Below are 18,791 nucleotides of genomic sequence, written 5' to 3'. Positions count from 1 at the left end.
ATCTAGGTTAAAAACCCATTTAAAAGAGCATTTTTAGAAAATCATAAAAGCCATTTCTTTATTCAAGGATTTATACAGTATCTCCAAAAATAAAATTACTTAAAAGTTGTATTAAACTATTTTTTAGGCTATTTTAAACATTTTCAACTACTTTACGATACACTCCTTACAGTGTTGCATGTAAGTGTGATGACGGGTACTAATTCATTGTGTGTTAATTAAAGAGCTAGTTCTTGTCAACTTAATTCTAAATACTATTTACAAAATTTAAACTATTTACAAATTGGAGAATACACATTTTTACACACGATCAGCGTACTGATCAGCTTCGTTATTTAATAAAAAATCAAATACCAAAAAATGAGGAAATGCTTCCAGTTTCGCCTTAAGATATTTATACAAGAATTCTCCTAGATATTATCCTAAGCATTTTTCCAATAATTGTTCAGTAATTGCTTCAGGATTGTTTGTCCAATTTTCCTCCAAGAAATTTTGAAAAAACAATCTTCTAGGAGATTTCAACGGTATCTCCAGGAGTTTTCTAAGGGTTTCTGTGGAGCGGACCTGGTGTGATGGTTAGAACATTTGACTATCACGCCGAGGACCTGGGATCGAATCCCACTCCCGACAAACTCGCAAAATATGAGTTCTTCCTGGTATTTGGGCGGTATTTTCGACTGGATGTCACCTGGTATCTTCAATTGTAATGGCTCGGCAGTCTTATTAAGAATTTAAAACAGACTACAAAAATGTAAATTTAAACACCTTTATGTTTGTAAAATTGTTTTATGTGTAACTTTATATGTCAAATACGAGTCCAACTATTGTCCTTATTGTGAATAAATTATAGATCCCTGAAGAAGGTCCCAAACCAGGACCGAAACGTCGGAGCGAGAACATTGTAGTTCGCTTAATTCTTTAATAAGACTGCCGAGCCATTACAATTGAAGATACTATGAGTTCTTCCTTCGGAAGGGAAGTAAAGTGTGGGTCCCGAGATGAACTAGCCTAAGGCTAAAAATCTCGTAAATACAGATAAAAAAAATAAGGGGTTTCTCGAGACAGCTCTCCCTTCAAAGATTTCATAGATATTTCTTCAGGGAGTGCTTTAAAAAATCTTCAGTAATTCTGGCGCAATTTCTGTAAAAACTTCTACAAAATCTCAGGAGAAATATTAAAAAAAAAACTGGTGGGATAGCTGAAGATACCCCAGGAGATATTTCTGATGGAACCGCAGGAACAGTTTCTAAAAAAAATCTGCTAGAATCACCGAAGGAATTTCTAAAACAATTCTTGGAGAAATCTTGGGAAGAATTTCTGAAAACATTCCTATAGAATTTGTAAATAAATTTTCAATAAATTTCTGAAAACTCAATGGAAAAACTTTTGAGGAAATCCCTAAAATTCGGAAAAAATCTTTAAAGATAAAAATATCTCTTCTAAGGAATATTGGAAGAAATCCTAACAGGAATTTCTGAAATCTTCTCGCGAAGCATTTGGTGGAATTCTTAGACAATATTGAGGAGATATTGAGGAACGTATTGGAAAATTCCTGGAGAAATCATTCAACTGAAAGCATGGTATATACCTAGACCCTAGAGTAATCTGTGAACGATTAAAAACATACTTCAGGAATAACTGGAGAAACGCGTTGATAGACGTCTGAAAAAACAATCTGAATTTTCATTGGATTCCCTAGAACAATTCCTAACCAAATCTCTGATAAACATCCTGAAAAAATGCCCGTACGAGTTTTTGAAGGAACATTTGGGAAAATTTCTGAGAGCACTGGAAGAACTTATGGAAGAAACTTTGAAAACAAATAATGAAAAATTCTGACGAAAATCCTGGAGAAACTTTCGATGAATTCTTTAAATGAATATATAGAAGAAATACTTAAATAACGCTTGGTGGAATTTCAGAAGGAACCCTTCTGAAGTTCACCTGAAAGAATACTTCATGAATGAATTCATGAAGATTTTTTTTTTCAAGCCCTGGAAGAAACTCAGAAAAAAAAACCACCGGGTGAGTTTCTGAAGCAAATCTTGATAGATTTATAAACTGTATTTCTGGAATAATTTCAGAAGAAATGCATGGATTTATTTTGGAAGAAATCCTTTGAAAAATCTATCGAGAATTTTGGAAGAAAACCAGAAGCTTTTCTATAGGATTTTTTGGAGAAATTTTCGTTGGATACTCTAACGAAAATTCCGAAGGAAATTTTACGGCAAATTCTGAAGAAACTTGGAAGACGTTCTAAAGGAACTTCAAAAGAAACTCATAGAAGACTGTCTGAAAGGAACTCCTGGAAAATTGTCTGAAAGAATCTATGGGGCAACATCGGAAGGAAACGAGGAAAGGTTTTGAAAATGTTCCTCTATTAATTTCTGGAGTAATCTCTAGAAAACTTTAGAAAAATGTTTTATAGGAAACTAAGTGTTTTCCAAACAATTAAAATCGGCGCGCGCCCTGAAGGGTTAAATGAATTCTTCGATAACTTTCTAGAAAAATCTTCTAAAGAATGTTAGAAGCTATCCAATATTTTCTAAATTACTATTTAGCGACATTTCGGGGGAACATCCAGTGAAATATTTGAATCAATCTGTAAGAAACTAAAGAACTAAAGTAATATTCTTATGTCCAAAAAAAATAGAAAACCAATTCCGAATTTCCTTCTCCATTAAAGAACTTTTTCATACCTTCTGGGGCGCTAAAGCTTATTTCACTAAGAAGCTGGAAGCACAAAAACAAAGGTTGCTTTTTTCATATTAGCGAGGCCGCTCATACTGGGAGTTAGAAAAGAGTTGCTTCAAGAGCTGGTTGCTAAGTGTGTAACTTGGAGTAACCTCGATGATACCACTGAGTGGGGCGCTCTCTTCTCCTCCCATAAACACCTGTGTGTTATACACACTCCGACTGGAACAGAGGAACAGAGTATACTTCTCAGATTTCAGATGAAAGCTATTTATACCAATACATATTTTTTCATATCTACACAGAAAAAAATAAATAAAAAACACCCTTTGAAGCCAAATTTTTTCCAAGCGTTATCATGGAGTTTTTTCTACGTTTTTTTTTTAGTTTTGGAGGTCAATAGCATAAAAACGGTAGAATAATATGCAGAATATTTTTCTGGATATCCTAGGTCATCCAAACTATCTTTGAGTTTAGATCCTTACGTCTATGGGTATAACGATAACTTCTTTCATTATACAAAGCTACGATTTGTAATCTATCATGTCCAGTAAGTTTTCTGAAAGTTCAATAGATAGTATCAGATCAGTCGGGATGTCCTAGGTCATCCAAACTGTTCTTGAGTTTAGATCTTAAAGTCTACGGATGTAACAGTAACTTATTTCATTAAAATATATACGATCCTCTACCTGCTTTGGAAAGTACAATGGATTATTTAACACTACTTAACGTAGTGGTAAAAGCTATTATCACAAGTGTAGACCTGAAGATCTGGGTTATCTCAAAACTATCTTGAAATGCTCATGATATGTCAGGGGAATTACAGATCACAGTTTTTACTGTATTGTGAGAATAACTACTGTTACTATCAAGAGCTAAACTTCAGGATAGTTTGGATGACCCTCAATGTCCCAGAGGATCATATTAATAAATAGAACACTTCAGGTTGGTCCAATCACTGCGATTTATTATGAAACGTTACTCAGTATGTCAGATATACTTCGAATGAGTGTAATCCGTTTTGTACCTTTCAATTCCACCCTACTTGCTTATCCCCACTGGATAACTGACACTGAGGGAGATTACAAGTGGTCGAAATACGAATATCTGTCAAAGGATAAGCAATTAGGGCGGAAATAAAAGGCACAAAACTGATTACACTCATTCGAAGAGAGTATTCTGCTTAGAGGGTTCGAAAAGTCGGTACAAAATGTCAGATATAGCTGATGTTACGATTGTAGACCTGAAGTTTCGAACTCAATGATATTTTGGCTGATCTGGAACATTCCCATAGTGTCTCTACATCACATTTAAGATTTCAAGAGCTTCACTGATCTCAGCGGATTATGCTATGCATAAAGGTTTTCTTACAGATTTGAAGGACTTCATTATAGAACAGTTTGGACTACCCCGAATGTCCCAAAGGTTTATCATAAGCCAGTAGACTTCATATTGCTTTATTAACTGCGGTTGATTTTGCAACGTTACTCAGTATAACAGATATAGCTACTGTTTCGAGTATAGACCTGAAGTACTGAACTCCAAGGTAGTTTGGCTATCCTGGAATATCCCTGCAGTGTCTATAAATGACATTGTAAATGTCAAGAGCTTCACGGATCCCAATAGATTATGGAATGCTATTATTTGTGACGAAAATACATAAAATTATTCTAGTAGATTTGAAGGACTTTACTATAGGACAGTTTGGAACACCTAGAACATCCCAGAATATAAAACACCATTTGATATTCTTGACGAAGGCTAAATAAATACATATAAACGTAAGCGACATCCAAGTTCAGCTTTTAGAACAACTGGTATGTCATTTATTTCATTTTTCCAAATTTCATGATGTTCAGGATGTTCTAGGTTATCAATGAAGTCCCAAATACAACTAGGGTAATTCACCAATTGTTGAACGGCTAGTACCGGCAGTTTTGTTTTCGGTTGTTTTTCCGTGCATAATTCCACTCTATTTGAAAAATATCCAGTGAACGTCTAGATCCACTCATTCCTTATACTTACCATTGAATTTGTATTCCCTCAAATTCCGTTTTCTAAGAGAAAATAGAACATTTGTATGAGAAGCCTGTTACCCAAATGTGGAACGCTTGCTTAAGCTAGCTTATCCTAATGTTGGACAATTCTCGCTAATTGTTGAACGGTTGAAGCTTTGTTCGTAATTAATGATGTATAACCCGATATAAACCTATCATTCACCTGTTTTTATTTTGGGGACCAAACCCAACATAGACCCAACAGTTATCCGATGTGGGTCCAACAGTGGTCCAACATTTGATAAAATTTGACCCGACATCCGATATTTTTTCACTCTGGCGGAATTTTTTCCTGGTTTTTCAAGTTTTGTGCCCAGCTAGTTCCAGCTAGTGACAATTCATGTAAACGACAAGAAATCGCTTATTTGAAGATAGCTCTAGTGGACTGAAATCGTTTTAAACATGACTAGATGCAAACATGGCTGAAAAGATTTGATTAGAAGCAAAAACGACAGAAGAAACGTACGCCTTTAAAAGCCCCTGAAACACTCCTGGAAACCCATGGGACCCACTCAACCCCCAAGAACACTCATAGAACGACCCTGAAATGCTTTAAAAATGCGTGGGTTGCTCCTGGAATGCCTTGAAATACTCCTGGGACCCCTTAACACTCTGAATCCCTCTTGAACACCTCTGGAACGCCCTTGAAACCCATTGAAAACCACTGGAACCTTCCTGAAGCCTGCTGGAACACCCCTGGAACATCCCTGGAACGCCCTTCAAGCCCCATGAAATGCACGGCTAGGTAAAGTAAAAAAAAATTTTGCAGTCGTAGGTTATGCCAATGTTCAACAATTGGATCATGGATGAATAATAATAGTGCGATAAGAAACATTTTTTTTTAAATTAAATTACAATGAAAATGTGATTTTAAATAATGTTAAACTGTTAATGACATCCTTCCAGTTCTTGTAACTATGGTGTGCCTTTGATATTTGTGGACGATTTGCCCGCAAAGCTTATTTCGGAACAGCAATTTCTTCAAATTAATCATAAGAATTGTGCAGTTTTCTATCACCAGCGGTACAAAATTTTCAATCAATAATTTTGACGAACAATATGTATAATTTTGAAACTTAATTGGAGCAATATCGTGACACACATGCATATACATCTGCGTCATACGTTTACGTTAAGTGAAAATTACGTAAGTAAGATTTATAATAATATTTTCAGAAACTGTTCAACAATTCTCGGATACTTATTCAAAACGACGTATCAACATAGGATTTGCGTGTATTATACGTCGTTTTGAAAAAAGATCCGAGAATTAGAGAGGACTCAATTTGCAACAACTTTTCGGAAGACAATATTTTGTTTTAACGAATGGGTGAAATTATTCATCCGCTTTTATGTCGGGGTTATATATGATCTCTCCAGCTCCAAAGGGTTAAACGGTCAGTTTTCACTTCATTTCATTCGATTTTACATGCAATAATTTCCTGCATGCAAAATTGTGAGAAAGCTCCATACTGCAGACAACCTGCGATTTATAATCGGATGTAGATTTGTGTTGAAAGCGATGGAGATCATTTTGATACAGCGAACTTGATGTAACAATTTTGAACTGTGTATTTTCTGTGGAACAAAAGCTTCTTTGCTCAAAGATGTCAAGGTTTTTTTACTGGAAGCGTCCCGGTGTGCTCCTATCCGCCCTTTAAGGATTTTTTTTCCTTCGAAAAAGGAGGTTTCCATATACTATTCAAATCACAATTATGGGACAATTACATGTGAATAGCATGAAGAACTGATTGTTTATTACCCACAATTGGGCAATGACTGCAATTTATATGTCGACTTCGAACGGAGTCCATTATAGGATAGTTTGATCGAGATTTAAAATGAATATTTTATGAGAAATATAAGGTGTTTTCGTTCGGTATTTGTGTTTAATATGTAGGAAAGATATAGAACTTGTTGCGCAACCATTGGTAAGTAAAGACAATTCAATTGTGATATCACAATGTTTTTTCAGATCAGTGTAAATTTCAGTAACTATAAGGGGTCCATTATTGGTTAAAACACCCTAATTAATACCTGAGAGAAACAGGAGACTGCTCACTGATAGCCACTATGTTTACATTTCTTCTTCTTACTTTTATTTCAACAAGCGGTGCGAAGTTTCAATGAAAATTTTTGAATATTTGGCTACTCCACACTATCTATGTGCGGTTTTCAGCTCGGTTTGCAGTGACAGTTTGTGACAGGTCCTCTTTAACAATGGCTCACAATCGAGGTCAGCTATCTTCTCTCTTTCGGAGGAGATCTAGCTAAAAGCAAAATCCAACAAACATCATTGCTGTACAACAGATGAATAAGCCACCCTGAAGCATGATTTTGAAAGTTTTGGCAGATTATACTGTTATTTAGCCGTGATTGTCACTTGAGAACTATCTTACTAGCGAACTAACTAACTGGATTGGACAATACAAAAAAAAAACCTCCAATGCCTTTTGTTGCCGAGTGTTTCTGCCTGAGGATTTTTTATGTTACATCATAATTCCTCGTTTTGATCACGCACTTTGGAGGTTTCTATATTATTTCTGGTGCCGCCTTTGACACAACGACTTGAGCACGTGCGATTTTTCACAACTCTAACAACTCTACGCCCACCACGCTTCCCGGTTTTCCTGGTGGAAAAAATATAAATCACTCGGATTCCTTTGTTGGAACTCAGTTGATTGTAGAGCTTCAATCATCTACAACCATGCTTCGAGAGAAGCAATACATTACTGTTCTGTTTTTACTCGTATTCTACAGTTTTGCTAACCTCGTCTCTGCACTGCAGCACGCAGCCACCCTCAAAAGCTTCGACGAACTACGCATCGAGTGCTCTAAGTATCTCCCACCGGTAGGTGCATCCTACAACATTGAAGACTGCTCCGATCGATGTCTGGGTCTGGTTGGGCGTTTCTGGAATGATTCCACAAGCATAACGACGCACTCGGTCAGCCGATTCTACCAGCCGGATGCTTGCGATCAGGACTACATCGAACGAACCAAACAGTGTCTGTGCGAAACGGTCCGGAGCCTGCCCCGGAATGCCAGCTGTCAACGGGCAAGCTGTAGTATACAGTGTTACCAGGATCAGTTCGGAGAGTTGAAGCAACGGATGCCGCAATTCGTTCCAGTTTCTAAATTACAAAGTTCTCAAATTATTGGCGAGTGTGCGCAGATACTTCAAATATCCGACAAGACACTGAAGCAGATCTTGGCCGATGGATACGGCAACTTTGCCGAGGGTCGTTGTTTGACCCGGTGTTTTCTGGTGCGAGCTGGGTTGTACAGCGATTGCCGTGGGCCGAATATTGACAGATTTTCCATTCAATGTGAAGGTTATGGCGCCAAGTATGAGCAAATTGTGGTCAAATGTTATGCTGAATTGAAAGCGCAGGGGCTTGACAGCTGCACTTTGGCTACACGGTTCTATGACGAGTGCATCCAATCCAATGAGTACAGCAACAGCAACATGGACATTCCCCAAGCGATAGGAGACAGTGTGTACGGCCTGGTCTTGACTTTAGTGGGTGGCGCCGGTTATCTAGCAGCAGCGATTCTTAATGGCCTTTCTGATGCAGGAATACCCTAAGAAATACCTTCCACAGAGACGAAAATAGTAGTTTACGCAACAAGGTGCAGAATGAAGATTTTTACAGCACGAGTCGTACATTTATCCAACGAGGCTTGCCGAGTTGGATAATTACGACAAGTGCTGGAAAAATCGAGTTCTGCACCGAGTTGCGTACAACGTTTTTTGCAATTTCATAAATTACCGCTTGAGGATAGTTTTTCACAAAATGTTTCATCAAACTGTACACTGATGTTCATAGCCATGTTTAAGAAAGTCTGATCATAACAGGTTATACTGTGCATTTGTCACATTTTTTCAGAGCTGCGTCCAGAAATCACCAAGAAGTTGATCAAAACTGAAAACAGTGCTGTAATGATTCATTACGCAACGCAAATCAGTGCTGTAATGAACCATTACAGCACTGCTAATTTGGTGTGGGAAAGTAGGCCTTTTCCTGTCAGATTTGCGTGAGGTAAAACAGCCTATTACGATGAGAAATTGCAAAAAATTAAAATCCGATGCAAATTTGTCCCAAATTAAACTAAATTTTGAAATTGATTTTATCCCACATCGTTGTGTTTATCCCACATTCCCGAACAGAATGAAGGAAAGAAAACATAGTTATATACATGAAAAAAGATGTAAAACTGCTTACATGATTATTAAAAACAAGAAACTGGAAGAATATTAAAAACAAATTGCAGTTATTTCTTCAGGCATATCTTCTGGAACCTCTCCGAGCATATTCCTGGAGAAATTCTAAGACGAATTCCTGGAGGAATTCCGGTAAGAATTCCAGGAGAAATGCCGGATAGAATTCCAGTAGGAATTCCGGGAAAAATTCCAGAAGGAATTCCTGGAAGAATTGCAGGAGTCTGGATGAATTCCAGAAAGAAATCCAGGAGGAATTCCTGGAGGAATTCCAGGAGGAATTGCTGGAGGAATTCCAGGAGGAATTCCTGGAGGAATTCCAGGAGGAATTCCTGGAGGAATTCCAGGAGGAATTCCAGGAGGAATTCCTGGAGGAATTCCAGGAGGAGTTCCTGGAGGAATTTCAGGAGGAATTCCTGGAGGAATTCCAGGAGGAATTCCAGGAGGAATTCCTGGAGGAATTCCAGGAGGAATTCCTGGAGGAATTCCTGGAGGAATTCCAGGAGGAATTCCTGGAGGAATTCCAGGAGGAATTCCTGGAGGAATTCCAGGAGGAATTCCTGGAGGAATTCCTGGAGGAATTCCAGGAGGAATTCCTGGAGGAATTCCAGGAGGAATTCCTGGAGGAATTCCAGGAGGAATTCCTGGAGGAATTCCAGGAGGAATTCCTGGAGGAATTCCAGGAGGAATTCCTGGAGGAATTCCAGGAGGAATTCCTGGAGGAATTCCAGGAGGAATTCCCGGAGGAATTCCCGGAGGAATTCCCGGAGGAATTCCTGGAGGAATTCCCGGAGGAATTCCTGGAGGAATTCCCGGAGGAATTCCTGGAGGAATTCCCGGAGGAATTCCTGGAGGAATTCCCGGAGGAATTCCTGGAGGAATTCCCGGAGGAATTCCTGGAGGAATTCCCGGAGGAATTCCTGGAGGAATTCCCGGAGGAATTCCTGGAGGAATTCCCGGAGGAATTCCTGGAGGAATTTCCGGAGGAATTCCTGGAGGAATTCCCGGAGGAATTCCCGGAGGAATTCTTGGAGGAATTCCCGGAGGAATTCTTGGAGGAATTCCCGGAGGAATTCCTGGAGGAATTCCCGGAGGAATTCTTGGAGGAATTCCAGGAGGAATTCCAGGAGGAATTCCAGGAGGAATTCCAGGAGGAATTCCAGGAGGAATTCCCGGAGGAATTCCAGGAGGAATTCCCGGAGGAATTCCAGGAGGAATTCTCGGAGGAATTCAAGGAGGAATTCAAGGAGGAATTCCAGGAGAAATTCCCGGAGGAATTCCCGGAGGAATTCCAGGAGGAATTCCCGGAGGAATTCCAGGAGGAATTCCCGGAGGAATTCCAGGAGGAATTCCCGGAGGATGAACATCCTGGAGGATTTCCTTGAGGAATTTCTGGAGAATTTTCTGGAGGAATTTCAGGAGGAAATCCTTGAGGAATTCCTGGAGAATTTTCTGGAGGAATTTCAGGAGGAATTCCTGTAAGAATTCCTGGAAGAAATTTCTGGAGGAATTCTTGGAGGAATATCTGGAGGAATTACAGCAGGAATCTTTGGAGGAATTCCCGGAGGAATTCCAGGAGGAATTCCCGGAGGAATTCCAGGAGGAATTCCCGGAGGAATTTCAGGAGGAATTCCCGGAGGAATTCCAGGAGGAATTCCTGGAGGAATATCCTGGAGGAATATCCTGGAGGAATTCCTTGAGGAATTCCTGGAGAATTTTCTGGAGGAATTTCAGGAGGAAATCCTTGAGGAATTCCTGGAGAATTTTCTGGAGGAATTCCCGGAGAAATTCCAGGAGGAATTCTTGGAGGAATTCCAGGAGGAATTCCAGGAGGAATTCCAGGAGGAATTCCCGGAGGAATTCCAGGAGGAATTCCCGGAGGAATTCCAGGAGGAATTCCCGGAGGAATTCCAGGAGGAATTCTCGGAGGAATTCAAGGAGGAATTCAAGGAGGAATTCCAGGAGAAATTCCCGGAGGAATTCCCGGAGGAATTCCAGGAGGAATTCCCGGAGGAATTCCAGGAGGAATTCCCGGAGGAATTCCAGGAGGAATTCCCGGAGGATGAACATCCTGGAGGATTTCCTTGAGGAATTTCTGGAGAATTTTCTGGAGGAATTTCAGGAGGAAATCCTTGAGGAATTCCTGGAGAATTTTCTGGAGGAATTTCAGGAGGAATTCCTGTAAGAATTCCTGGAAGAAATTTCTGGAGGAATTCTTGGAGGAATATCTGGAGGAATTACAGCAGGAATCTTTGGAGGAATTCCCGGAGGAATTCCAGGAGGAATTCCCGGAGGAATTCCAGGAGGAATTCCCGGAGGAATTTCAGGAGGAATTCCCGGAGGAATTCCAGGAGGAATTCCTGGAGGAATATCCTGGAGGAATATCCTGGAGGAATTCCTTGAGGAATTCCTGGAGAATTTTCTGGAGGAATTTCAGGAGGAAATCCTTGAGGAATTCCTGGAGAATTTTCTGGAGGAATTCCCGGAGAAATTCCAGGAGGAATTCCCGGAGGAATTCCAGGAGGAATGCCCGGAGGAATTCCAGGAGGAATTCCCGGAGGAATTCCAGGAGAAATTCCCGGAGGAATTCCAGGAGGAATTCCCGGAGGAATTTCAGGAGGAATTTCAGTAGGAATTCCCGGAGGAACTCCAGGAGGAATTCCCGGAGGAATTCCAGGAGAAATTCCCGGAGGAATTCCAGGAGGAATTCCCGGAGGAATTCCAGAAGGAATTCCTGGAGGAATATCCTGGAGGAATATCCCGGAGGAATTCCTTGAGGAATTCCTTGAGGAATTCCTGGAGAATTTTCTGGAGGAATTTCAGGAGGAAATCCTTGAGGAATTCCTGGAGAATTTTCTGGAGGAATTTCAGGAGGAATTCTTGTAAGAATTCCTGGAAGAAATTTCTGGAGGAATTCTTGGAGGAATATTGCAGGAATATTGGAGGAATTCCCGGAAAAATTTCTGTAGGAACGCCTGGAAGAATTTCTGGAGGAATCCCTGGAGACATTTCTGAAAGAATTCCTGGAGGGGTTTCTGGAGAAATTCTTGGAGAAATTACTGGAGGAATTCCTAGAGGAATTCTTGGAGGAATTTTTGAAACAATTCTTGGAGGAATTTCTGGAGAATTTTTTGGAGGAATTTCTGGACGAATTCCTGAAGAAATCTCTGGAGGAATTCCTAGAGGAATTTCTAGAGGAATTCCAGGAGGAATTCCTGGAGAAATTCCAGGAGGAATTCCTGGAGGAATTCCTGGAAGAATTTCTGAAGGAATTCCTGGAGGAATTCTTGAAGAAATTCCTGGAAGAATTCCTGGAAGCATCCCCGGGAGAATACCTGGAGGAATCCCTGGAAGAATTTCTAAATGAATTCTTTAAGGAATTTCTAAAGAACTCCTAGGAAGATATCCTGCAGTAATCCATGGATGAATATTCTGAGGATTTCTTGGACTTTTTCATAGAAGATTGCCTGGAGGGATCCTTGGAGGATTTTTCAAAGCAATCCCTGGAGATCTAACCTGGGAAAATTGGCGGAATTTCTGGAGGATTCCTTTGAAGGCCCCCTCAATATAGTCCTGGAGAAACCTTGGAAGAAAATTCATACTTGCATCGTAATGATGGGCTCTCCATTTACTTTTCTTATGAAATCCAAATTCATTCATCCCTTCAATTTCCAATGCCACCTACCTGTCATACTCCCGGTTGTCCTCGTCGCAGCGGGCGTCCTGCAGGTCCCGCCAGCTTTTCCCGTGCCGGCAGGTCGTCACCAGCACCAGATCCCGGGCGTTATGCAGATGAAACAACGAGTTCCTCGTTTCGGAACCAATTCCGTGGACGTATCTGTAAGCAAAATCGAAAAAAAGAGCGAACAAAAACATGAGAATTGGATACCAGCCAATTAGGAAGATTTGATGGGTGGAGGTGAAGAATGCGGCTGGGCCGACAATGCATTGCGAAGAAAGTGTGTTGCAAGCCATGTCAGCACTTTGATTGTGTCTTGAATTGGGCTTGTCGGATGCTTTTCATCGATGCGATTTCATTGGGAAGCTCAACTCATCAAGCCAAATATTCTTGGGGATAGGAGAGGAGAGAAAGAATACTTCTATGGAACAAAGGGTGGCAATGTGATCACAGGCGGATAAAGGCTTGAGTAATGGTTAGATTTGGATTGGATTTGGATTGGATTTGGATTGGATTTGGATTGGATTTGGATTGGATTTGGATTGGATTTGGATTGGATTTGGATTGGATTTGGATTGGATTTGGATTGGATTTGGATTGGATTTGGATTGGATTTGGATTGGATTTGGATTGGATTTGGATTGGATTTGGATTGGATTTGGATTGGATTTGGATTGGATTTGGATTGGATTTGGATTGGATTTGGATTGGATTTGGATTGGATTTGGATTGGATTTGGATTGGATTTGGATTGGATTTGGATTGGATTTAGATTGGATTTTTCAATTACATATTTCCGAAGAAATCTAAAGCCAGAATAAAAGAGTAAAGATTTTATGACGAATTATAAAACCTTCATAAAACTAGTCAAATGTCCCAACCTGCCCAACTAATAATAAATCAAGCTCCCAAACGAAAACAAATCTAGTCGAATAGTTTTGGGGTGGCTCTTAAATGATTCAAACATAAAAAAGAATCTTTTGGCTTAGTAATTATATCCAAAAACTTTTTAAAGCTAAATAGACTTAAACATTTGTCCCGCTGTTGTAATTGGATTTCGATTCAGGCTAGATTTTCTTCACCAGCTCCGCCCATGGAAAACCACTATCTGCCATCGAAACGGAAGACCAACTTCTTCTCTCAAGTTGAAAGGTGGTCAAGGAGCAAACTTCAACAATAAAAGGCACTGAATCGAAAATTACTTGTGGCAGCAAGAACTGGATCTCAATCACACCACTGGCACTGCTGACTGGGCTGGGGTGAAGATATCGGTACCTTCCGACAACTCGGCTTCGGCGTGTGTGCTCTGATCAGATTAGAATCAGGTTTCGCTCCGTCGTACACTACACACTTCAAGGAAAGCAGAGCACTAAAACGCACACACACAAGAGTTCGTCCGAATTGGACTTTATCTAATTTCCGGCAGAGAAAGCATTAACCGGTTTCTGATGATGGTAATTGATGGTACTTGCACTTGCACAGACGGGGGTGATTGTCCCACAGCTTACGTATAGACCGTTATTAGAATCTTGTGGGAGGTTATTAGGTAGGTATGGCTGATATTTTTGGCGAGATAAGACAAATGAACTGCAGCAAGAGTTTATTGATAAAGTTTGAGAGGATCCCATGAGAACTGACAGGATTTATGCATGATAATGAAGTACGGTTGCTAGCTTATTCAAATCGGCACCAACATTTCAAAAGGGTGTAACTGATCTTGGATATAATAGATTTTTAAGAAGCTGTGGAAATTTATAATTTGAATTTATTTGAAAATCTTCCAGGTGTTCCTGTAAAGAATTTTCGACAATTCCTTTTAAAAATGCTTTGGCATTTTTTTTTTTGTAATTGTATTTCTATAAAGATATTATTCAGATTTTTTTTCGTGGATTTCTACAGCTTTTAATAATCAGACACTTCCTTTGAAACATTTTCGGAAATTTCTTCAAATATTTCCTTGGTACATCTCCCGGCAACTCCATTAGAAATTATTTCTACACGCGGCAAAGCTATTTGGGTTTCTATAACATTTTTTTTTCTCGACAATTTATTTCTCCTTCGCTGAAGATTAGCAATTATTTCGATAGTTCTCTCCGCGAAGCCTTTTTTTGTTTTGTCATATGTTTTAAATTTCTTTCAATTTTTCTATCAAGTATAGTCTTTTAGCAATTGTTATGGACTTAGAACTTATCTGGCATATACTTTATAATTTCCCCCGCCAATTTCTCTTCATTTTTTTTTCTTCTGTTCCATGGGGAAATTCAATCTCAAATTATCTTGCAGTGGTTTTGGAATTCCCTTCGACATTTTTAATTTATTTTTTCTAGACAATTTGTTAAGAAATTCTAACGGAAATTTCTTCAGAAATTGATCGGGCTATCCTTTTAAGATTTCAATTGGCAATTTCTCATATCGCGAATTATATTTATCGCCAATTAGGACCATTCGCGATATAAGTTTATCTTGTTCCCATCGAGCTGGAATTCGTCTTCATTTGCGTGTGACTTCCTTGTCATTTTCGGTGATATTGCTGCTGTATGGAAGTTCCGTCAAAATTGCTTTGTGAATTCTTTCGGGAACTTCTATAAAAGAATTCGACTAATCCATTAGAATCTTTTTCCGATTTTCTTTTGGCATTTTTTTTAATTTTTTTCCGAAAATTTACTGGGGGACTTCTATGGAACTCTCTAAACTGCAATTCTATTGGAATTTCCTCTGGATTTTTTTTTGAAAATTTTTTCGGATATTTTTCTATGACAGTTTCTATGAGAACTGCTTTTGAAATTTATTTGGATATTTTATTTTCAGATGCCGTCGGCAATTCATTTGATAATCGCAATTCCTATGTGACTTTCATCTGAAATAAATTTGTTTGATAATTTATTCAGTAATTCCAATCGAAAGTTTTTAGATTTCCAAAGGAATTATATGAGAAATATCCATAGGAGTGTCCGACGAAATTCACAAAGAACTGCTGAAAGAATTCCCAAAGAATATTGCGAAAGGATTGTAGGTAAATTTCCAACATAATTACCTTGGAAATTCCAAATAGATATCAGATGGAATTTCTAATTAAATTTCCGTATAAGCTGCTTATGATATATATGAAAAAAATATAAGATGAAGTACCGAAGGATTTTCCGAAAACAAAATAAGCAGCAATTTATAAAGAAATTGTTGAACGAATTCCTGAAGTACTAGCTGTATTAATTTATGATGAAAAACACATTTTTGAATGAATTTCCTTTTCTGAAGAAATTGCCGTAGAAACGCCCAGAGGAATCACCAAAGCAGTTTCGAAGGAATTAATATAAATACAATAAAACACAAAGAAACTACAGAAGCTCAATAAAATTTCCAAAGAAGTTCCCAAAAGATTTCTGCACGAATTATCAGATATGGAATAATTGAGAAAATATAATAAAGAAATTGACGCTGGAAACTTGCCGCAGAAGTTTTTAAAACTTTATTCAATTTGTGATTTTTTATAAATTCTTCAAATGACCGATCTTATTTCAAATGCATTACTGAAGAAACTCACAAAGGAATTGTGAGGAACAATTTAATATTTTCCAAATGTGTAACCGAAGGAATGAGAAGAATTTCCCGAAAGACATCCATAAGAATTCAAACATTTTATACTGAGAAAAAATCATTTCCTAAAAAACTCCAAATTTTATGAAAAAATGGCCGAGTTTTGGCAATTTGAAATCACTGTCCCACTGTTTAGGAGGCATAACAGTAAGAGTATTAATGTTGTTTAAGGATGCCTTTAAAAATCTTCGTATTTATTTTAGTAGAACTTGAAAGAAATGGATAATATTTTTTTTTAGAAAATGTCATGGCCAAATGGCCAAATCTTTTAAATTTTTAAATCTTTGTCAGCAATAATTTCAAAGCTCAAACGTTGCAAGCTTTGAAATTATTGCTGACAAAGATTTAGAAATTTAAAAGATTTGACTTCAAAAACTCCTGAATGAGGAAAAATTTCAATAATAAGATGAAAGAACAGCAAAAATTATATAATGGTACTTTAAATCAATAAGCAGTGTTCCTGAAGGAACGAATTACTGTATCAATCTACTATTTAACCCTCTAACACCCAAGCCCGCCTTAGAACAGGGTACAGTTTGATAATTTTTGTATTTTTTTTTCTTTCCTGGGCAACCAAAACTTTTATATTTCTGGCTGATATTTAACGGTATTTTATATCTCAAAACAGATATTGGTATCTTTTAAAGCGATTTTACATTTCTTCAATCATAGAAAAATTAATGTTTTGGTCACCTTTCAGATGTCATTGTTGCTTTTGTATTGAATCGCATCAATTAACAAATTTGAAATTTTCCCACAATCATTAAATTATAGTAAAAAAGTTTAGGTATTTGAATACACACTAAAATGGTTTCCTTTAAACTACACGGAAAACAAAATTTTTCATGAAAAAAAAATAAAAAAAGTTAACAATGATCATAAAATCTCAAAATGTTTTTTTTTTCTTGAACAATCAGCATGTCAAATAGGTCTGAAATAGACGTAAAAACTTGAAGTATTGTTAGACAAAGTACGTTTAATTGGCAAATTGAGAGATAAATTTGTGAAAAAACTACCACTTGTTTTGGTGGGATTCGAACCCACGACTCCGTATCGCTAGTCAATCATGTGCTTGGATTTTATTTATTTGTTTCTTTTTTTTTATTCGTGAGTTTTAACTAAAGCTAATTATTTACACTGCTTGGATTTATTTAAAAACTTCGCTAGGGTTTTTTAGGAAATTCCTTCGAGGATTGCTATATAAGTTCATGTTTGTGTATCGTCATATATTTCTTCATTTTTTCCCTGAGCTCTTTTTTGGGATTTCCACGAAAATTCCTCAAGAAATTTTTCTACGCATCTCTCCACGGGTTTCGTCAGAAATTTCTCCAAACTTTTCTTTAAAAGATGCAATTCTAGGAGATTTTTTTCCCGCAAAAACTCGAAGATTCTTCCAGAAATGCATCTAGACCTCTCGTTTAAAAATTCACATTTTTCCAGAAGCATTTTCAAAAATTTTTGCTTCAATTTCTCCAGAAATACCTGCAGGGTTTACTCCATTTATGCAGGGATTTTCACGGGCACTTATTTTGAAATTCCTCTAGAAAATTCTCAAAATATTTTTCTGGAAGTTCCTCTAATGATTTTTTTCAATAGTCCCTTCAAGTATTTACGCAAGCATTCTTTTGGAAATATTCAGACCTTCCTTGAGGACCTTTTTCAAATTTTTGATTTTCTGATGATTATTTTGAGAATTCTTGCAGATATTATTCCAAAATGCATTCCTCAGCGCATTTCAAAGAATGTTCCAAGATGTTTTTCTATAAATACCTGCAGAAGGTTCTCCAATTCTTCTAGGTATTAGTTCATTTTTTTTCTTCAGTGGTTCTTCAATGAAAATTCCACGATTTTTCATTGTTTCTGCAGGGTTCTTTTCAAAAACTTCTCCTCAAGGATTTTTTTTATGAATAATTGCCTTTAGAAATTTTATGAGAAATTCCTTTGGGAATTCCTTCAGAGGCATCTCCAGGAGGATTCTATCAGGAAATCCTCCAGGAATTCCTCAGAAATGTATTGTGGGGTTTCTTCAAAACTTCCACCAGTACTTTTGTCCACAAATTCTGCAGACATTTTCTTAAATTTCTTCAGAACTTCCTCACCGTTTTTTAATTTAGATATCCATTTAGAAGTTTCTCAATGATTGTTTTTTCTAAGAGCTAAGAGGGTATGTACCTTAAAGGGTTTCTTCAGTCATTCTCCTTGACATACATCCAGAAATTGCTTAAGGGATAACTATAGAAATTGCTTCAAGATTTTATGTCCAGGAATTCCAACAAGTTTGTTTTTTGCTCCAGGAGTATTTCATAGATTTCTAGCGATAATCCTTCTCAGATTTTTAAGAAATTGCTTCAGGGACTCATTAAAAAATGTTTCAGTAGTTTTTGGTAATTTCTGGAAGAACTATGTTCCCTGGAGGAACATCCGAACAAATTCCGCAGGAATCTCGAAAGAAATCCTAGGGGATGGAGGATATAAATCTTTGAAGCAATTTCTCAAATTTTTTTTTTGAGAAACCTTGGACAGCATTTTTGAATGAACCTCGAGG

General features: G+C 37.9%; 2 protein-coding genes across 2 annotated transcripts in view; one reads left to right on the top strand and one right to left on the bottom strand.

The window, feature by feature from the left end:
- Positions 1-18,791, bottom strand: part of LOC109411435 (exostosin-1) — a 703,630-nt gene that overhangs the window by 265,337 nt on the left and 419,502 nt on the right. Inside the window, exon 2 of the mRNA XM_062855443.1 lies at positions 12,659-12,811. Coding sequence (XP_062711427.1) covers positions 12,659-12,811 — 153 coding nt within the window. The remainder of the gene's footprint in view (positions 1-12,658; positions 12,812-18,791) is intronic.
- On the top strand, positions 1,506-9,255 carry LOC115267755 (general odorant-binding protein 45). Its single transcript, XM_062855440.1, has one exon. It carries the CDS (start codon positions 7,459-7,461, stop codon positions 8,338-8,340), a length of 882 nt encoding a protein of 293 aa, XP_062711424.1. The 5' UTR covers positions 1,506-7,458; the 3' UTR covers positions 8,341-9,255.

Source organism: Aedes albopictus, chromosome 3 (genome assembly GCF_035046485.1).
Source record: "Aedes albopictus strain Foshan chromosome 3, AalbF5, whole genome shotgun sequence".
Classification (NCBI taxonomy): domain Eukaryota; kingdom Metazoa; phylum Arthropoda; class Insecta; order Diptera; family Culicidae; genus Aedes; species Aedes albopictus.
This window is presented reverse-complemented; position numbering and strand designations above follow the sequence as displayed.

Excerpts from the sequence above, each read along its gene's own strand:
- LOC115267755 (XM_062855440.1), top strand. The coding sequence starts at position 7,459 with ATGCTTCGAGAGAAGCAATACATTACTGTTCTGTTTTTACTCGTATTC.